This window comes from Pinus tabuliformis, chromosome 9 (assembly GCF_031772625.1).
Source record: "Pinus tabuliformis cultivar Carrire ecotype Pingquan chromosome 9, CPIR1, whole genome shotgun sequence".
Taxonomy (NCBI): domain Eukaryota; kingdom Viridiplantae; phylum Streptophyta; class Pinopsida; order Pinales; family Pinaceae; genus Pinus; species Pinus tabuliformis.
The window spans coordinates 1399925056-1399947841 of record NC_142307.1 but is presented as its reverse complement, the minus strand read 5'-3'; the positions used below and the strand labels follow the sequence as shown (position 1 = coordinate 1399947841).

The following is a 22786-nucleotide window of genomic DNA, read 5'->3' as shown; positions in this document are numbered from 1 at the left end:
TTCTGAATTTTGTTGAAGTTCTTTTGTTCATTTTGATAATGACAACTTCCACAAGTGAGTTTTCAAAATCATCCTCCTTCATGTAATGACCCACTTATAGTAAATTAAAATTTATGAATTTAAATAAAATTAATTAAATTAAAAATTAAAAATTAAATAAATTAAAATTAAATCATTAAAATAAATAAATAAATTTTATTTCAAATTAAGATATTCAAATAAAATAAAATCAGATTTTCTTTATAAAAATCAACATGTATCATAATTTTGACACGGTGATGAAGGATGTCGGTAAATGGCAACTTATAAGAAGGAAGGGACGGTTGGAGGCAGGGGGGAGAAAGGAGGAGGAAAGTTTATACACAGAGAGTTTGTTTATCATCAGGAACAGTTGGGCCTTGCTTGTTCTAAGGTTTCTGGGCACGGGGGAACAGTCTGCTTCAACTGAGAAGTTTACTGAACTAAGTAGCGAGGTTCTGCTCAGTTTGGCTAGGTGGTTTCGGTCTTTTGGTAACCAAACCAGGAGTAGTTTGAGGCATCATCGATCGTAGGATTACAGGTAAGTACTCTCATTGGTTCTGTCAGTTAAATTTATAAAATTCAAGAATTTTTTATCACAAGATCATGATGTTTAATTTTAGAAGTCTTTACTGTCTCTGCAATGGCTGTAATATTCTGTTATTTCATATTTTGTTCATAGGGAATAGTTGTTTAAATTATTCACAGTTCTTACATTTGGTATCAGAGCCAAGTTCAAACTCTCGAACCTGTTAAGTGTTAAGGATTTAAATTTATTGAAATAAGGTTGTGCTAAAGCCATTTAGATCATTCACCCAGGAAGACACATATAATAAATTCTACAGCACTCATTGTCTGTTTAGGACTTCAGCTAGATGAACTTTCATAGCTTTTATTAGTTGCTCAGCGACCTCCCTGTCGTTGTTTTACCATAGGCCTTCTCAACCTCACTGGAAACTGTATCTCTAAGCTTTGTGCAAAAACACTACTTGGCCCTCGTTTCCCTTTCCTTTTCTCTGCAACTCCTTCAGCCTCTTTCTGTTTTAGCTTCAGTTTTGGTAGCTCTTCAGCCACCTGATGTGAAACAGAGCCATGTAACTGCATCACCATGTCCCTTGTCAGCAGCAGAAGTATGAGGCTTGGAGTGAGAATGAGATTTGATCTTGGCGTGGGTTGAAGGCCTGGAAACTTTGTCATTATTGGTGTTCTCTGGAGGCAATTGAGCCACCGCCGCCTTCACTTCATTACGTCTTCTTCTGAGATAGAAAGCGAAGAATAATGCTACTGATAACCCACCGATTAGACCTGAAAGTAAAATGCTCACCGGTGGAAATGCTTGTGTTTCCATTGAAGAAGAAGTCATTGCCAATAAGATCAATACTCGCATCGAATACTGATCTTTCTTAATTGATCGCTTGTCGGATCGATTGATTCCAACGTTTTGCAGAAAGCTAGCATCTGCAAGCTTTAGGCAACCAGAACTGTATGCTTTTTAATGACAAATCAATCCAGATTAATGAAGTAGATACGCCTCTGGCTCCCTTTGTCGTCCTATGAAGAGCTCCTGTACCAATAAGATAATAAGTAACAACGGCAAAAAGAAATTTTTACCCTATTTTCCAGCTCACATTTACGACCAAGGAGGTTTCATTTTCCGTTCCTTGGAGCATTACCGAGCACAACTTCTCCCCATTGCCAGGAGTCGTGAGACAACTAAAATGCGCTAAAAATCAGAAATTGATAAAAATCAGAAATTGATGGACTTTAAAGCTTAAAGGTAAACACGAGGCCAGGCTTATATCTGACACCCGCCCAGTTAATCAACTGCGTGCTAGGATATGGCATGAGTTCTATAGTTTATTGACGCGTCAGGGTATGCATACTCCGTGGGCAAGTATCGTAAGGATAAGCCATCGTGTAATTGAAACAATGACCCATTCGTTACGTTTATGGCCTTCTCAATCTTGATTATTAAATGAAACTATTAATAATTGATTGATGGTAAAGACAAAGCTGCCTACGAAGTTCCCACTACTAGCACGCCTTTGGTTTCGCCGCCTTTCGATCACGAAAACGAGAATTGAAAATGAGATATATGATAATAATTATTATTATCTAATTTTAATATACAATGATAATAATATATAATTCTCTCTATGATAAAATAATAATAATAATAATATAATTCACCCATGATAAAATATTGTTTCAGGGCTCGACCTTTCCTAACATGGGAAAAAAGACAGCTCCAACTACTCTGACACCTTTGGGTTTGCCGCGTTTCCATAACGAAAACGGGAAAGATAAGTATAAAGTAAATATTCTTTAAATAACTCATTATTATGATAAATAAAATAATATAATTGAATTAAATTAAATTAATAAATAAATAAAAGTAATTCCAAAATTTAAAGTGTGCACTTTTCTCAATGAAATTAAATAAAGGATAATGGACATCGAGATTTAACCTTTGCACCCTTCTCACCATTAATTATTATAAACAATAAATATTATAAGATGACATAAAGATTATTGATTAAAAGTAACAAGCCAAACGTATTTTGAAGTGTATGATACGTCTCTTTAAGTGTAAGAAGTCCTTAATACTTAAATCCTATTCATTTATCAAAGCACTATGACTACTAACTTCCATTTGTAAAGTCGTATTTAAAAATTAGTCCACCGAAACTTTTCCACTAGATTTCTCCACCTGTGAACTGTAAAGTACAAAGGTACGTCTAAGCAGGCCCAGTGACTATTAAGTTCAGAGGTATTTTTATGATTAGTTTTATCGCACTGCTAATTTTTCTAATATATCAATATAGTTGCTACTATAGATAATCCTTGATTTATTATACCATATTTCTTTCCATATTTAAAATATTAGATCTTAATAATAGTTTTATAAATATTTTTTTATTTATTAAAATTTGATTTTATGAAAAAAAATATATTAATTTTGGTACGACATCCATATTTGTATTTATAAAAATAAATAAAATATACTCGTACTATGTTGACATTTTCATTTATGAAAATAAATCACCACTAAAGTAGAGTGGTGTTATATTAACATTTTCGTTTTATAAAAATACTTGTCTAAAGAAGTAAACCCAGCTATACTTTATGTAGAGGCTTTTTAATTTAGGCATTCAATTAATCTGACTGTGAGAGAGCAGTTGCAAATTAATAAATAAATAAATAAATAATAATTTTCAAGACCCATGCATTAAAATAAGTATTGTTACGCATTAGGATAGAATACCTTGCATTAGGACAAGGAGGTCGCGAGACCACCCTCCTTGACCTCGGTACCAGTAAGATCTGCCTAGCAGATAAAAATAGCAAAAAAAACTATACCCGTTTATAAATGTGAAATTGCAAAAACTATATGTTAAATCCGAATGTATACCTCAAATTTTTTATAAAGAATTATTATGTATACAGGAAACATTACAATGGTAAGGACATACGAGCGACAACAACGTGATCGGGCAACGTCACCGTCATTAATGCCACCACTGTCGTCATCACCATTTCCATCACCATCATCATCATCTCCATCGAGACCATCATCAACACCAATTGCTCCAGCACCAGAGTTGACCGTGATAATGAACTCATTGGAAGCCTTATTGGAAACATTAAAAGGGTCAACCATGGCTAAGACCAAAGAAGAACCTCAACCCTTAGCAACCAATTCAGTTGAACCAAAGAATTTTGAGTATAAAAGATCAAAGGAAGACATTTCTAGGGAACTTCAGAAAATTAAACTCCCAGAATTTTCAGAAGATCGAGCTGGAGAACGTGTTGAGGCATGGTTGGAAGGAATGAACAGATGTTTTAAATTAAGAGAATACTCTTCTTCTGCAAAAACAAAAATTGTTGTATTTCAATTAAAGGAAAGTGCCTTGATTTGGTGGGGAAATCTGGAAAAACAACTACACCTCACAATGGATAATGTCCCTTGGGAATTGTTCGAGGAAAAATTCCATGCAAAGTATTTACCTCCATATTTTCAACAACAAGAAGCCGCAACCTTTCATACATTAGTTCAAGGTAATAAAACAGTGGAGGAATACGAGATAAGGTTTATGGAGCTTGTAAAATACATTCACTACTTAGATTCTGATGAACGTCAGGCTGAACACTTCATATTTGGGTTAAATCCTCGCATCAGGGCCTTGGTGAGCATGTGGAAACCATCATCAGTAGCTGAGGCGGTAGAATGTGGCCGTTATGCAGAAGAACATCTAGGAATCAAAAAGGATGTAGGGCCAGCAGAACCTTTACAATCAGGATTTCCAGGAAAGACTCCCCGAAATTTCTTCAGGGGAGGTAGCTCAAGGCCACCTTATGGTAATAGATTTACCTCAAGAAATGTAGGAACAAGAGCTCCCATGGCAGTTAATACTATAGCCGTTGAATCATCAAACACCAGTCCATGGAAATCTCGTGGAACTGCTAATAGAGGAAGAAATTCGAGAGGAAGCAACATGAGAGGACGAAGCTCTTTATCTAGAAATTCACGTCCTGATTCAAGAGGACCAACACAGGTTAATTGTTGGGGATGTGGAGGACCGCATTTTCAACATGATTGTCCAGAAACTTCATCAAGTATATTGCATAGGACTGGAAAGGAACCAATATCAAATAACCAAGGCAATCATAGAATTCATGCATTAGTCAACAATGATCAAGCAGCACATTAATCCACTGTAGTGGAATCTTCAAGTATTATTAATGGTATAAAACTCAAAATCTTATTTGATAGTGGTGCCACAGATAGTTTCATTTCGTCATATGCATTAAACAAATGTGGGTTGGCAGCTCGCAGACAAAATGATTTCAGACAGGTAGAAATGGCCTCAGGAGACTCCAATCCGTCGACTTAAGTGTGGATCAATGAAAAATTGACTTAGGGGTCTGTTCGACTAAATTAAAAGTTTATGTCACAGCCTTAGGAACTTATGATCTTGTCATAGGTATGGATTGGCTAGAAGCTCATCAAGCTTGGGTAGACTGTTATGGGAAAAGAATTCTAGGTATAAATGATGAAGGAGAAGCGATCCAAATTCAAGGAATCAAGAGAAAAGTATCTTTACGCTACATATCAGCGAAAATAAAGTGTTGCTTAAGAAAAGGTTGTCAGGCATATGTAATTCAAGAAGTAAAGAAAAAGGACCATCCTTAGAACAATATCCAGTGTTAGCCGAATTTCCGGATGTATTTCCAAAGGAACTACCAGGATTACCCCCTGAAAGAGAGCTAGATCTCACAATAGAATTGAAACCTGGTACTCAACCAATCTCTAAAACACCTTATAGAATGACAGCTCCAGAACTTCAAGAATTGCAAATTCAATTGAAGGAACTATTGGATATAGGACATATTCGACCCAGTATATCACCTTGGGGTGCTCCTGTAATTTTTGTCAAGAAGAAAGATGGATCCTTAAGATTATGCATAGATTATCGAGACTTGAATCGAGCTACAGTAAAGAATCGATATCTTATGCCTCGAATTGATGATCTTTTCGATCAAATGAAAGGAGCTGCTGTCTTTTCAAAAATTGATCTTCGATCAAGCTATCATCAGCTAAGGATTTCTGAAAGCGATATTTCTAAGACTGCATTCCGGACACGTTTTGGACATTATGAATTTACTGTGGTACCATTTGGATTAACAAATGCACCAGCAGTATTCATGAATCTTATGAACAGTGTTTTCTGCAAATATCTTGATCAATTTGTACAAGTCTTTTTAGATGATATACTCATCTATTCCAAGAATGAAAAAGAGCATGAAGATCATTTATGGATAGCGTTGTCATGCCTTAGAAAACATCAATTGTATGGAAAATTATCCAAGTGTTCATTCTTTCAAGAAAAGATTCATTACTTAGGTCATATCATATCAGGGGAAGGGATTTCAGTAGACCCTGAGAAAGTAAAAGCAATCATGGAATGGCCAATACCGAAAAATGCACATGAAATACGAAGCTTTATGGGTTTAGCCGATTACTACCGAAGATTTGTGGAGGGATTGTCCAAAATTGCAAAGCCAATTACAACCCTTCAACGTAAAGGTGTTAAGTATGAATGGACTGAGGAATGTAATAAAGCATTCTCTGAACTGAAAGGACTACTAACCAGTGCACCAATCTTAAGAGTCCTTGATATGGACAACAATTTTACAGTATGTACTGATGCATCCAAAAAGGGCTAGGTGCAGTATTGATACAGGATAGAGGACTAATAGCGTATGTCTCAAGAAAATTAAAGCCTCATGAAGAACTCTATGCTACTCATGATTTAGAGTTAGCCGCTGTAGTACTAGCTTTAAAGATTTGGAGACACTATCTAGTGGGGCGAAGTTTTACACTTAAAAGCGACCATCAAAGTCTACAATATTTGTTCACCCAAAGAGACTTAAATGCTAGACAAAGACGATGGAGTGAATTCCTAAGTGAATATGACTTTGGAATATCATATATTAAGGGAAAAGAAAATGTAGTAGCAGATGCTTTAAGTAGAAGACCACAGATATTTTCTCTCATACCTATCAAAGTAGACTTAAGGCAACGAGTACTAGAATATCTCATAAAAGATAGCTGGTATTTAAAGGTGAGATCTAGTCTTGAGAGTAAAAAGCCAAAAGAATCTAAGTTTGAAGGATATGAACTAGAAGATGATGGAATCTTACGATTCCATGGAAGGATGTATATTCCTGATAATAAGGATCTTCGAGACACTATCCTTAAGGAAGCCCACAAAGCAGTGTATTGTGCACATCCTGGAATAAAGAAAATGTGTGCGGATACCAAGAAACTTTTCTTCTGGTCGGGCATGAAACGTGATATCATTCAATTCATTGCAAGATGTTTGGAATGTGAACAAGTAAAAGCAGATCATTGTCATTCAGCGGGTCTTTTACAACCTCACGACATTCCTATGACCAAATGGGAGATTATTTCTATGGATTTTATCACTGGGCTACCTCTTACTTCTCAAAGACACAATGCCATTCTGGTAGTAGTGGATAAATTAACAAAAAGCGTCCATTTCATTCCCGTAAGAGATACTTATGAAGTTGTTGACGTAGCTCGAGTATTTATAAATGAAATATCAGATTTCATGGAGTACCTAAAAATATTATATCAGATAGAGATTCACGATTCACTTCAAGATTTTGGACTTGCATGCAGTCAGCCTTAGGAACTCAACTAAATTTGAGCACAGCTTATCATCCGAAACTAATAGGCAAACAGAAAGGGTAAATCAAGTACTTGAAGATATGTTGAGGATGTATGTTATGGATCAGCAATCGCACTAGGAAAAGTACTTATCCTTAGTAAAATTTGCATACAATAACAGTTACCACAGCTCAATCAGAATGCCTCCATTTGAAGCATTATATGGCAGACCTTGCATAACACCATTAAGTTGGGACAGATTAGAAGATCGAGTGATAGTAGAACCAGAATTAATCCAAGAAATAGAGGAGCAAGTAAAACAAATTAGGCAACGATTAAAAGAAGCACAGGATAGACAAAAGAGTTATGTTGATGCTCACAGAACTGATAGGAAGTATGAAGTAGGGGATCAGGTTTTCATCCGCATCAAACTGAATAAAAGCACTATTCGATTCGGAAAAGGGACAAAGTTGTCACCCCGATTTGGACCCGTCGCCTATCGTCTTACACTGCCACCTTACTTACATAAAATTCATAATGTATTTCATGTATCTGTATTAAGGCATTATATAGCTGATCAATCTCATAACCTTCAATGGAAGGAACTGCAAGTATCGGACGAAGGAATCATATCGGTTGAACCATTACATTTACTGGAACGTAGGGTTCGACAACTCAGGAATCATCTAGTAGACCAAGTTAAGGTCCAGTAGGACAAGTATAGTCTTGCATCGGCTACTTGGGAAGATACAAAGAACATATGTCAAAAATACCCCAATTTGTGTCAATTTTGAAGAACTTTAAACTATGTTTTTATATATTTACTTTACTGTAAATCAGAGACTCAGAACCATTTTTGAATGACCATATATAAACATGAACTTTTATGACATAATATCTGTTTAATTCCGCTAGTACATGGATACCAAAACGGAATATGTTATTGATCTTACTAAATTATAGTTATCAAAATAAAGTTTAAACATTTGAGTAATTTTGCTTCTGATGAGAATTAAGATGTTATAATTTTGTTTTATTTATGCATATCAATATGATTGATGAGATAGAAATCAAAGAATGATTACATTTTGATATGAAAACTACTGACATGAATAGATTATGGCAAAGTATGTTATACTGTAGATGACATGTATGAAATATACATAAGCTATGTGTTTTTGAATATGTTAATGCACATTTTATAAATGCATGGACAAGTGTTTATGATTGCAGATAATATCCGTTACCAAAATGACCACGTGATGATAGAAACTTCAGAACAATTAAGGTTCAAAGAGATTCTGTGATAAGGTATTAACCCTGATTCTATTGGGAGGGGTGGAGGTGTTGCCCACCGTTTATCTTCCAAACCCTAGAGTCATGGGAGGATTGTGCGAGTCACGCTTCCCTAGACGTGTGATGATGACTATCGAATGCCTACTAGGGATCAGGTCGATATAGCTGACGCTGTCATCCTCGAAGTTTATGAATGGTTAGGTCAGTATAACTGACCCCATGGCATACTCTAGTAGAGGACGGATAGGATGGGAGCGGAAGAGATTAGGAAAGATAGGATGATTATAGAATAGCTGAAAACCAACTGAGGCAGAACATGGATATTATAGTTGTAAAATATTAAAAATATTGAAGAAAACAAATTTAATTTTGTAATATAAAAACCTATATACTCATAATAATTATTAAAATATTTATAAACCCTAACTTCAGGACGAAGTTTTTGGAAGGAGGGATGTATGTAATGACCCACTTACAGTAAATTAAAATTTATGAATTTAAATAAAATTAATTAAATTAAAAATTAAATAGATTAAAATTAGATTAGGAAATATAGGATGATTATAGAATAGTTGAAAACCAACTGAGGCAGAACATGGATATTATAGTTGTAAAATATTAAAAATATTGAAGAAAACAAATTTAATTTTGTAATATAAAAACCTATATACTCATAATAATTATTAAAATATTTATAAACCCTAACTTCGGGACGAAGTTTTTGGAAGGAGGGATGTATGTAATGACCCACTTACAGTAAATTAAAATTTATGAATTTAAATAAAATTAATTAAATTAAAAATTAAATAGATTAAAATTAAATCATTAAAATAAATAAATAAATTTTATTTCAAATTAAGATATTCAAATAAAATAAAATCAGATTTTCTTTATAAAAATCAACACGTATCATAATTTTGACACGGTGATGAAGGATGTCAGTAAATGGCAACTTATAAGAAGGGACGGTTGGAAGCAGGGGGGAGAAAGGAGGAGGAAAGTTTATAAACAGAGAGTTTGTTTATCATCAGGAACAGTTGGGCCTTGCTTGTTCTAACGTTTCTGGGCATGGGGGAACAGTTAGCTTCAACTGAGAAGTTTACTGGACTGAGTAGCGAGGTTCTGCTCAGTTTGGCTGGGTGGTTTCGGTCTTTTGGTAACCGAAGCAGGAGTAGTTTGAGGCATCATCAACCATAGGATTATAGGTAAGTACTCTCATTGGTTCTGTCAGTTAAATTTATAAAATTCAGGAATTTTTTATCACAAGATCATGATGTTTAATTTTAGAAGTCTTTATTGTCTCTGTAATGGCTGTAATATTCTGTTCATACGGAATAGTTGTTTAAATTATTCACAGTTCTTACATTTCACAAGATTCTTTGATGAAGGCTTGAAGCAAGAATTTTTCATCATGATGAATATGGTGAGAGAAATGTATGAGGATGAAAGAAAGAGCACTAGACTTCAAGAGCAGTTGAATTCCATGAGGGAAGAGAAACAATTGTTTTCTGACCAATTCCAGGAAATGGAAAGCCAACTTCATATTGCAAACATGAATCTGGAAAGGATGCATGAGTTGGAGACACAGCTCCTTGTTGCCAAGGAAGCCTTAGCCTTAGCTAAGATTGATTGAGTCATGATGCAAATTCCTGAAATTTGCAGAACAGCAACTATATCTTGCAGAAAGCATGCTATTTCTACAATGGTCAAACTTCAAAGAAGACTTAAATAAAGTTCACCTTGCCAATTGTTCACATGGCAAATTTTTGTTGAATGAGCCCTGTACTTGTGTCGAATCCCGACCAAGTTTTCTCGCCATACCAATCTGCCATACTGAAACCAACATTGAACCATGCTGAACTCTGTGCCCTCCTTGCTTGCATGCTTTTCCTTCTCATGGAATCTTGCACTAACACTTCATTCTCTGCACCGATCAACACCAAAGGTATCTTGTGCAACCTTCTGTCATCTTCTTTCAAAGGCGAACTGTTATCAAACTGAAACATATCATCATTTATATCAGCAATAATATGAAAAGGAAATTGTACAAAATCTTGTTGTTTAACCATCAACAAAGTCAGATTTTGACTTGCATTAACTAGCCTTTTCAATTGCCCTGCATGGACTAAAGAAGATTCTAGCTTCTTCTTATGTGCTCTCACAATGTACTCTTTTCCATCCTTGAACAAGTGATACTTATTCTCATGGCGATGGAAGATTGTCTTTCTGTCAAATAAATATGGACTACCCAACCCAACACCTATAATGTCAAGCGGTACTACATCTAGTTCAACCCAATCAACATAATGAGTTGTTATGGCAAAGCGCAAGATGCACTTCTTTGAGACTTGTAAGTTTGCATCCTTGCATATCCACCTAAGTGGATAAGGCTTTGGATGTGGAATTGTCTCAAGTTTCAATTGTTTGACCAAGTCTTTTGAGATGAGATTAGCTTGAGACCCACTATCAAAAAGTGTGTCTATCTTTGTGTGGTTTGAGATTATCCTCACATGAAATAGCTCTATCCTCCTCTCTTCATTTTGAGATGGTATCAGAGCAAGTTGCTTGATTGACAGGGCAATCTATTTTCTTGTTTGACTTGAAAGGTGTTTAAAGAGTACAAAGGATTTCACTGTTTGAATATTTGTAAACTGACTATTGTTTGAGTTTGCAAAGGTGAAGTGAAAGCTACTGTTAGCTAAGTCCAGGAGAGGACAAGAAGGAAGAAGGGCTAAAGGCATTCTCCTTACCACAAGGACCTCAAGGAAATCCTTGAAGCATGAGAGGTTTGATGGAAAACAAGTTGTTTGAATAAGGGATTGACTGTGCAATCATTTGATTCAGGAATTTGTTAATAGATTCTGAATTTTGTTGAAGTTCTTTTGTTCATTTTGATAATGACAACTTCCACAAGTGAGTTTTCAAAATCATCCTCCTTCACAAGATTCTTTGATGAAGGCTTGAAGCAAGAATTTTTCATCATGATGAATATGGTGAGAGAAATGTATGATGAAAGAAAATCTCCTTGAAGATGGTTTCTTGAGCTTCTCTGGACTGTTCCAATGGCTTCAGAAGACCCAAATTAGTCTAGGTAAACTCTTCTTTCACTCTCTTAGGTCGAAAATTACATCTTCAGTGCATTTACTCAGCCTCTCCTAGGAATCCTCCACCAAAACTGGCTAACTGGAGTTAACTGCAGTTAAAATTGGCAATTTCCGCCAATTTTGGAGGTCCGCCAGCGAGAGCGTCGGGCTAACTGACCGTGACCACCGGAGTGGACTGCACATGTGACCGCGATCGTCGGCAGTGGTTGACGTTAAATGCTAGCGAGTTAACTAACCATTTCGGTCGGCGGTTTTGCCAGCATGTGAACACGTGGACCGTTAGCGGTCCTTACCCCAAACTGCAAAACGTCACACTTTAAATATAACTGCGTTCCCATGTGGTTAAGAACCAACACGCAGCAGAGACAGTTAAGGCGCCTGGCTTGCCAGCGGGAGGTCACGGGTTCGATCCCGCTCGACCTCAAACAATATTTTATAATACCAATCCAGGGCCAGCGGCCTCCGAGCTTGTCATGTGTCAGCTCCTGATTGGTCAACCCAGAAGGAATATTCCAGCGAATATTTCAAAGAATATTCCAAGGAATATTCCTCGAAATATTCTTTTTTAAATTTTTCCACAAATCAAAAATTGCAGTTTACTGGACATTTTTAAAATGCGATAACTCCTCCATACGGTGTCGGTTTTTCGAACCGTTCACGACGCCGGAATCAGGAAGACGAGATCTATTCGGTCATTCAGGTTCGACACTCTTTCGAACACTTTGAATTTTGAGCTATCACTAAAGTCCTAGATCAATATCTGATCACTCCTCCCCATTGGGAATCTTTTGGACCCCAAAAGACTGATATATTGATCTGAACAGTAGATGAGAGTACATCACCCTCTTCTTTCAGCCTCCATACACTTGCCTGCATAGCTAGTGCCTTTCAACAAAAACTCAAAGGTAGACGACACTTCCCTTCCTGAATGCGCTTGTCCTCTTGTCAAGAACTGTCTTCCTTGAACTCATTCAGAATTTACAGAAGGACTTCCATGAAAAATTCACAAATGTAACCATGGCAATTTTTGCTGTTGCAGATCTTCTTCTGTAGACGATGTCGAAAGAAGAAAATAACTTGATAAATAAATTCTTGTTTCAACAAAAGAAACAACTTTCACATCCTGTGAATCATCATCGAGTCTTTACATCATGTTTACAAATGATCGACTAAATCACAAGTCGACAAAAATCATGCCTTTCAAACATTTGACCCTTCAAGTCATGGTATGTCAATTTTCAGATATTGATCCAGGACTTCAGTGATAGCTCAAAATTCAGAGTGTTCGAAAGAGTGTCGAACCTGAACGATCGGATAGATCTCGTCTTCCTGATTCCGGCGCCGCGAACAGTTCGAAAAACTGACACCGTATGAAGGAGTTATCGCATTTTGAAAAATGTCCAGTAAACTACAATTTTTTATTTGTGGAAAAATTAAAAAGAAAAAGAATATTCCCTGGAATATTCTCCAAAATATTTGCTAGAATATTCCTTCTTGGTTGACCAATCCGGCACTGACACGTGGCTAGCCCGGAGGCCGCCACGTGGCCCTAGATTGGTATCATAAAATATTGTTTGAGGTCGAGCAGGATCGAACCCGTGACCTCCTACGGGCAAGCCAGGTGCCTTAACCGTCTGCGCTACGTATTGGTTCTTAACCACATGGGAACGCAATTTATATTTAAAGTGTAATGTTTTGTAGTTTGGGGGTAACGACCGCCAGCGGTCAACGTGTTTACATACCAGCAAAACCGCCGACCGAAACGGTTAGTTAACCCGCCAGCATTTAACGTTAACCACCGCCGACGATCGCGGTCACATGCGCAGTCTACTCCGGTTGTCACGGTCAGTTAGCCCCACGGTTTCGTTGGCGAACCTCCAAAATTGGCGGAAATTGCCAATTTTAACTGCACTTAACTCCAGTTAGCCAGTTTTGGTGGAGGATTCCTACGAGAGGCTGAGTAAATGCACTAAAGATGCAATTTTCGACCTAAGAGAGTGAAAGAAGAGTTTACCTAGACTAATTTGGGTCTTCTAAAGCCATTGGAACAGTCCAGAGAAGCTGAAGAAGCCATCTTCAAGGAGATTTTCGTCCAGGGAGATTTTGGAGCTCAGGGCCACCAGGGGTTGGAGGCTGTTGTAGGAGCTACCAGTATCCATTCTCAGTTGTAATGAACCTTCTGAATCCAATGAAGGTGTTTTCAGAAGAATTTGAAGACTTCTAAAGGCCGAGATGTTGAAGGGAAGTTTCAAGCAGCCCAGTGCCATCCGTGAAGGAAGGCCTAGATCGGGGATGCAGTGCTCGATTTGAGCAAATGAACAGTCATTTGTTGATGTCAGATATGTGTTGGAGACGGTAGCAGAGGTTTCAGATATATTTGAAGCATTCTGAAGGAGTTTGTGCCATTAAGAAGCTCAGGGAAGCTCAGTGCACCTGCTGAAGGAATCAAGTCCAAGGGAGCCTAGATCTGCTTGCACAATGAGGACAGCCATGACAGTGATGTAGATGGTTTTCTAAGCCCATTGGTTCAGTTCAGTAACCTCTGGAGTTGAGTGTCGAACTTGTAAAAGAATTCAAGCCATAGTTCAAGTCAAGTTGACAAAAGCTCACAGAGACGTAGCCCACAAGATCGGGGAGAACTCCTTATTAAATTTGTTGTTATGTGTGATGTTTATTTGCTGCATTATATGTCTGATATATATGTTTACTATCAGAAGAAACAAATCAAGTTAAAGCACTTAAACAGATGAAAACAAACAAACACATACACCTGTTTCAAGTACATAATTCCGCATTTGTCAACATAAGCTAGCTCATGTTTGTTTAAGCTTTGGAGTGGGAGGTTCTTGTAAGCATGACAAGTTGTTCAAACCCTCATTTCAGATGAGTCTTGGATATCTCATTTGATTTGATTCTAAAAGAAGAGATTTTTTCGGGTTTTCCCCTTGGAGGGGTTTTGCCATGGCTTGGAGTCTATATCTTGTGCTCTATTGTCTTATGTGATCTTCATGTTTTATGGTAATTGCTTGATGAAGAAAGAAAACATAATAATAATAATGCTGACAGACTCACAAGTAATTATCATGAATGGAAATCTAAGATAAATTGAAAAACCTCCCGATTTCCAACATGAATCACCTCCAAAATGCTCCTAAACCCTTTGCTACTTGCTCCTACACACCCACAGCAAGAGAGAGACACAACAATGAAGAGAAAGTGGCCCAAATCAGCCTTTTAAGGAGCCGCGACATGCATTTCTAGAGGGACATGTGTCATGAAATTAGGACACTTAGTTGGGCGAACCAGATTCGTTGGCCCAGCGAATCCCACGTGTTTGGACACGCTCAACCCACGAATCGGACATGTGTCCATAGAGAATCGGGTCCGACACATGGGATTCGGGACACAGGGGGGAAGGATGAATCTGGTTTCTTCGGCTGCAAATTATATGCGACAAATATTGAATAAAACACTACCACGACTTCACGAAAAATAAATCGCACTCGCAAGATCAAGGGAATAATAACTAGTAATTGCAACAGTATTAAAAATTTCACAAGTGTTGATGTTGGCACATCAATCACTCTAGCAAATTTTCTCTTGCTCCAGCAACACGGCCTCACTGATCCAACTCGCACTGATGGAGAAACTTGGCCTCTGTAGATAAAATCAATCTCCCTCTATCTCTGAGAATCTGGAAATTGTTGTGAAGAAATCTCTCTGACAACTCGATCTTCAATCACTACTAATCTCAACTGTTAGTGTCCTCCACGCTAACATTGTGCCTTTGCTCTCACAGCAAATTTGTCACTCCAATGTATTCTTTGAATGCCCATCGATTTCCTCTTATAATCTCTCATTGAGCAATCAACGACCACGATCTAATCTCAATTGATGGCTAAGATCATCTTGACTTCTAAAAATGACTTTTCTAGAAGTCACTAGAGAGAAATTGATTTGTCTCAATTAATCCCGATTAATTAACCATTTTTCCTAGCTTGGACTTGGGAAAATAATGAAACTGGCTAATTAATTCTAATTAAGACAACTTTCCTTAGAAACTTTTTCTAGGTATTGAAAATAATTAATCCAATTGTGTTTCTAGCCTCTCAGACACCACTTTAGACTAGAAAAACTATCCGAGCTACACAAACTAATAGCCCCGCCTTCTACAGATATAAGAGAGCACAGTTCTATACCCATCAGTCATCGTCTGACATTTGGTGCATGGCCAGTGCCTTCTATTGTTAGGGGCGGACCTGGCAAATAGCCCATCATCTTTTCCCGTAAAAGGGGGAGAGGGTATTGATCTCAGACAGCGAGCTACTAGTTTTGTTTCTTTTGACATTGTACATGTAACTTATGATGATGAGATACATTTATATATGTTATGCTATTTTGTATTAGTTCTCCACATTTGTGTCCTTGATTAGACAATTATCAAGGATTTGCAGGATTTAGTCTCGCCTTTGATGTATCATTTTTATTTGATATCCACGACATCATATATATCAATGATTTCTTCATATTTATGTGTCAATGTGATTATTTGATGTTGTTGTAGCTTTATATGTTTAAAAAAATCTGAATATATATATATATATATATATATATATATTGCATTTTTTAGTATTTGCCATGATGTTCCGATTTTTTTTCTGATTTTTTTGCCAATATTTTTGAAACGATGTTTTCAAGTACCTCGTCGATTTTTTGCCGAAGCCAACTTTTTTCAACACTGCTAAGCACACACTATGAAATCTCCAAATCCAATGGATCTCAACATCAGAACATACCCGCCACACATCAACAACTGGACCAAGCTAGCATTAATGAAGAATGGAGTACAATCTACGACAATCATACTTAACCAAGGGATGCCCAAAACTACAAAGAAGCTTGCGGAAAGAGTAGTAATTTTAAACCTCCTTAGAAAGTTGTTGATGGAGATCATTTACATGTAATATGCTACCAATTGGGAAACAAATGCTAGAAAGTGGAGTCCTTGTGGGGGCTTGAAAGGCCACATTTGTGTAGTTCTTGATGAAAAAGCAAACCAAGGTACTCTATCTCAACCTCCCCAACTATTGTTTTGCATGTTTTTGACCTAATCATTTAATCAAGGACCATCCCCTAAAAGAAAGAGAATACTAAGAAATTTGAAGTTCCAATGTCACAAATATCATTTCATGGAATATATCGCTGAAGGTTCAAAATGACATTTATTGGAAATGTCAGGGAAAGTATAAAAAATTATCAAAACATATCAACAAGAATAAAAAACATGACGAATTTTGAAAACATTGAACAATTTGGCAACCTAAAAAACTTGGCAGAGATTGGAAATATCAAGAAAAATTGAAGATATTTGCAACACTAATTTTGAACCCAACAACAACAAAGAAAATGGTAATAAGGAACAGAAGCTAACAAAAATACTATATGTGACTCAAAAGGGTGTCTAATGAAGTCCAACAAAAATAAAAATAAGAAGGTACAAAACTAGACACAGGGGGAGAGGAACGCAAGCTCATTCAAAGGAAAAGGTGGGTACCCAACCAAAACACTGAAGAGAATCACTCAACTCCCTCTCCATAGAGAAATAATTTTCAATGATTGGAAAATGCAAACACAAAATAGGACTATGAAGTTAGTGACAAGTCAACAAATAAAAAGGATACACCCAATCCTATTAACAAAAAACTCTCTAGTCATGGTAGATCCACACTCATCCTCAAGCCACAATGGTTAGCTTAATCAATTGAGCCATCCACCCAAGGCATGTTGTCACAAGAAGGCACAGATCATAAGGTTCAAATCCAATCAAGTCCCTCAAGGTTACGAGCAACTATTATGCCTAGTGGTTGAGCCACCCTCCATCCAAGTATTTTAGGTAAGATGTTGGATCCCACAAGGTCTTCCTTGGTAAAGAAAAGATCCTTACTTGTCTTCTATTGTCTCCAATGGCATCAAGCTTTTGAACAATGTTTTATTCCATGAGAAAAAGATTGATTAAAGTTAAACATGTTGAGCTTTGTGGCTCGGAAGGTACTTCTAGTCTTGTATTTTGACTAGAAGGTCCTTGATTTCCCTCGTTAGGAGCTCACATTCAACATGCAGAGTGTGCAAGTGAGTTGCACGCATGTTGATGTGTTGCATGTGACATGCATGAGTGCATGTAAAGTAAGCTAAATTTATGACTTGTACTTGAGTTAAAGTAGAGAAAGTAAAGATAGGATAATTAACTAAAGTAATGTCACTTATCTTCATTTAAGCTGACAAGCTAATTTTGGTCTTCAATCTTAGCTTAGGAAATTTATAAATTGAGCCTAAAGTGAGGTGCTAAGACACAACAGTAGCACAAGATTGAGAGAGGCTTCTCAATTAGCGTGCGCCGTGTACTGGGTCCGTGAGAGTGCAGTGAGGTTGGTTATCAGTATTGTATTTTCTCAGTTGGGCCATTATCCCTGGTACAGGATCCCAAGTAAGTTCCGTGATTAATTTATTAATGAAGAACTATTGATTGGGCAGAAATCTGTTTATGTGTGTGATTCAGATCAAGTAATCCTTTTTGCTTCACCATATTCTTTATGTGTTAGGAATCTGGTCGTGTATTCATTCAGTTATTAATTGCTGGGAATCGAATACTGTGTGTTGGGTTCGAAAAGTCTAACAAAACATGAAGCTAAACCTTATGACCTTGAATGTCACCAAAGAATCTAGAGATAATAAAAAATAGATTGTAAGGGCAATCATCTCCAATCTGTATCCCAATTTGTTTCTCTTGTAAGAAATCAAAACAATGAACAGTGGTCGGAATGGTTAAGACATCACCACAAGTCACAATGAAGGAAAAGTTGACAGAATGTGTATTGGCATTCTCATTAGCCTCATATATTGTTGACAAGGAACAGGACCCAATAACTAAATGTTGTTGGTAGACAGTAATGTTGGCAAGTAGTATCTAGGGCTTTGTTTTGTATTTGCTCCCAATAAATCAATTGGTAGAACCCATCTTTGGCACTAGATGGACCAATAACTTCCTACAGTGAAATGGGTATTAGGGGGGAATTTTAATATGATAGAATGGGATGGTGATCATTGTAGGGGAGGAAGTGACCCTTGGAATCACTAAAAGGCAAGCATGGAATGGCTGCAAAAGAATTTTAGGGATGTTGGACAGACTGGGGCCAACAAACCTTGCCAGAACCAATTGGTACACATGGTCAAATAGGCAAGCAAGAAAGAACCAAATTCAAGTCATGATTTATCGATTATATGTGAAATCATAGAAAACAAACTTGAATTCCAAGGAACAAAGTACAGTGCTAGTCGAGAAGACAAGAACCAACTTAGACCACTGTCCTATCTCCACTTAAATGAATGAACAGAATGAAGAAAATTTATTTCACCAACTCCCTTATAAATTGAATGTCCTTCTTTTGGAGTCAACAAATTCTGTATGAGCCATTGCACACATTCAGAATCTAATGCCAAGACCACCAAGAGAGGAAGGTCGGATCTAATGGTTGGAAGTAGCCCTCCAACATAGTGTCAAAATCCTTTGACGTTGGCTAAGATGGTTGCCAGAACCAAGAAGGAAAAAGTAGAACGTGTTTTTTCTCAACTATGTCTAGCTGAAAAGAGCAAGAGATGGATCTCCACAAAAAACAAAACCAGATAAAGATAAGTGAATTAGAAAATCAGCTTAGGAAAATTGACAATTACAGATCAAGAGGAGCTAAAATTAGGGGACACGTGCATTGGATTAAGCATGGTAATGCACCAACAAAATTCTATTTTCAATACTTAAAATGCAAGCTAATTCAGAAAGGACTCTAGCTCTCAAAGACCCGCAAGGAACTTTAATAGAAGAGCAACAAATCTATCAAATCATTCATGACCATTTTCTGTAAAAAAAAATTCCACTAGGTAATACTCATTACAAAGGCACTGCCAATAACCTCATAAAGCAGGTATTACCACAAAAATCATACGGAAATGGTACTACAATTAGATCCCATAGAAACAACATGCGAGCAAAAATTGATTTCAAATGTTTTTTTTAATGTCTGAAAAGGCAGATTGTCATTCTGAACTGCTAAATAGACCACATTTTCAAAAGCAATTATAATACTTACCCTTTTTTTCTCGGGTGAAGTAAAAACTTGCAGACTAAAGGTCTTCTGCTGCGGCGGTGCCATTTTTTTTCTTGTGAACTTTGTTGCAATCTCTGTGTTATTGTAAGCATGCTCTGAAATATCACAAGAGGGCACATCACGTCTTGATTAAAACTATGAACATTACAGTAACAATCACAATGTCTTTAAAGGGGAGAAACAGAAAAAGAAAATTCAGTGTTTGTGCTAAAAAAAAATAGTCAAAATCTTCCTCATTTTAATCTGGATTTTGAGTCCCATGGAGGCAGCTTAATTGGTTAATTTGAAGTTTGTGAAATTGTGGAAACAAGGCAACCTAAGTTCATATCCCCCCTGTAGCAAGCCCGGTTTACGTCAAGGAGGACAGAGCGTAAATCCCCAGAGGTTTACTAGTAGTTACATGTCAGGTGGGTTGACGGGTTCCTCTGGGATACCAAAAAAGAAAATCTGGATTTTAAAATTCTTCCACAAGGGCCTCCATTTTCTGTTTACAGCATTGACAACCACATCATATTTTGAACCAATTTACTTTGTGAAATCCAATAGCCGATGTCAACTGAATCCTGATAATATCACTCCATAGAGTAGGGATTCAAACAGTAAAAGTACAAAACAGCATCTTGACCCATTCTCTACTATGACCGTCCAATTTCACATTAAGTTTAACCCAGATTGCAATGGGATTGTTCTCATTTTTTAGGGACCTTGTCAAATACTATTGCCAGAAGAATTTGAAATCGATAGTCGCTACAACCCCAAGACAACAACTATAAGAGCAAGATACGAAAGTCTCAGAACCTATTACAGCCACTAATTTTCACAAGTAGACCTTTTGACTTGTGAGTAAGATCTGCCGAGACCTAAACTTTGAATATAATGTTAATATTAACCTAATAACTTTAGTGCACATTTCAAGTAGTTAAATGGGTAAAAGCATTAGCAGGAGAAACTAAGAGTTCATCATAGATCATATACAAAATGGTTTCCAGCCTACCTTCATTAAGCTCCCTAGCATCTTGTTTTGTTGTTTTACTTCCATTAATTCTGCCTCCAATGCTTGTACTTTTCTATCCATCCCGATCATCTGTAAATCAGCTAATCTGTTTACATTATGGCTCTTCGAATCATGTGCTATTGAGTTCTTTCCCAATAGGAGAACAAAGTAAAGCAAAGTTGATAGTAGGTCATTTGTTTCGGGAAGAAATGTTGCGCTCATAGGTCTTTCAGCAGCAACAGTGCTATCATCATAATGAATATGATTAACAACTCTACTTTCCTCTGTTTCTGGTCCTTCCATTTTCACTTTTAACATGTGGCCTGAATTTTCTTGCAAAGATTCGCTCTTGCTCTGTGCTTTGTCAATTCCAGAAAAAATAGCCTGTAATATCAAACAAGATTGGGTTCAAAACATAAACTTCATAAAAAACACATTTCAATAATGTTTCTTTTACATGAAAATGCATGTCATCAAGATTAATTATTATAGAAACACAAAACAAAACAAGCTAACACAGCTATTACATAGCAACTTAGACAACAATAATGAATATATCCATGCATATAATAGAATTTCAACCAAGAATTTAATAAGGCACATTCTAGATGAATTTCTTTTAAACATTTTATCACTCATCATGCTTATTATGTAAGACTTTGCCAAAACAAGTTACATTGCCAAGAGAAAGATAATATAAAATATACTAGTAAGTTGTAACCAAAGGCCAAGCTTTGTGCTTCGTATTCTATAGTAAATTTGTTATTGGTTTATATTTTTTCCTGAGGTATAACAGTGGTGATATGGAACAAATACTAAAACAACACAGAAGTTGCATCCAAAAACCTCAGTGTGCAGGAATTCCAGACTTGCAACCCAAAGGGCAATGCCCAAAGTTCTACAAAAGGAAGTAAACTAGACTACCAAAGGGTCTTAAGTTCAGTAAAGCATAAAGTGCCAGATAGATTCAAATGCCGAGGATAAAACAGTACTATATATATATATATATATATACACACACGCACACTATTCAAAGCCATGTTTTATATTTGATCAGTTGGTGCCACTTTGAAGCAAATGCAGAATCAACATTTTGCAGATTGTAATACTAACCTGAAAAGGTTACTACTCCATAGTTAAAATCAGTAGAGATGAGTGCTTCCAAATTCTCCTCAAATCATGGACCACAACATTTTCCAACCCAACTTAAACTAAAATTGTATTTCACGTTTTCATTGGCATCTTTCTCACCAACATAGTGGGAATCCATGAGAGCTCAGTGAAAATTGCAGGTTGTGACAACTTGTAATATTCCTAATGGAAATATACAATGTTAAACAAAGCAAACATAGCAGAAACACATACAAAAATTTACAGCACATTTAACAACCAGAAATGTCCATGAACTGCGTTGATCTAAGCCATTTTATTAATAAATAAGAGGGTACAATGTGGCGCTGGAAAGAGTGCACCTGGGCTTGCTCAAGGCAAGCTAGCTAAAGCCCAAATGAACAATAAGAAATCCCTCTCAAATCTGCTGCTGCTCTCTCCTAGCTCTGCACTGAAACTACCTAGAAAATATGTTGTTGGCTGCAAAGAACTGCTACTAGGGCCTCCTCGGATGCTCAGAAAATTCCGGGAAATTAACCTTGGGCTCTCCACCAATAACCCACAAAAACCCACGAAGGAATTGGCCAAATGTTGACCTTGGAATTTCGGCCCAATTTTCCCCTAGCTCCTCTAGCTGCTGGCTGAGTTGGGGCCCCTATTTGACCCCTCAAATCTGCCCAAAAAATTCTGCCAAATTAATCTTGGCCTCTCCTCAATAAACCCAGAAAAACCCAAAAAGGGTTTGTCCTAGTTTTGACGCTCCAAAATTGACCCCCAAATGCTTGGCCCTCCTCCACAAGCAGAAGATGTAACCTGTAGCAAATGTTGCATTTGCTACTTGCCAAAATGCTGGAAAAACTCCCACAACACTTCCCCGGACTCCACCTCAAGTTTCAGCCCCCTAACTCCC

General features: G+C 37.0%; 1 protein-coding gene across 6 annotated transcripts in view; it reads right to left on the bottom strand.

The window, feature by feature from the left end:
• Positions 1-22786, bottom strand: part of LOC149153778 (uncharacterized) — a 186286-nt gene that overhangs the window by 62071 nt on the left and 101429 nt on the right. For 4 of the 6 annotated variants that reach the window (XR_016262688.1, XM_089440129.1, XM_089440127.1 and 1 more), the window contains exons 7-8: positions 20767-21150; positions 19755-19867 (exon numbers count right to left, since the gene is read on the bottom strand). Coding sequence is in view for 5 of the 6 variants with exons in the window: in XM_089440129.1 (XP_089296255.1) it covers positions 19755-19867; positions 20767-21150 (497 nt within the window). In the remaining variant the exon portion in view is untranslated. Of the gene's footprint in view, positions 1-19754; positions 19868-20766; positions 21151-22786 lie in introns of those variants that run through there. The other 2 variants (XM_089440130.1, XM_089440131.1) reach the window with 1 other exon arrangement.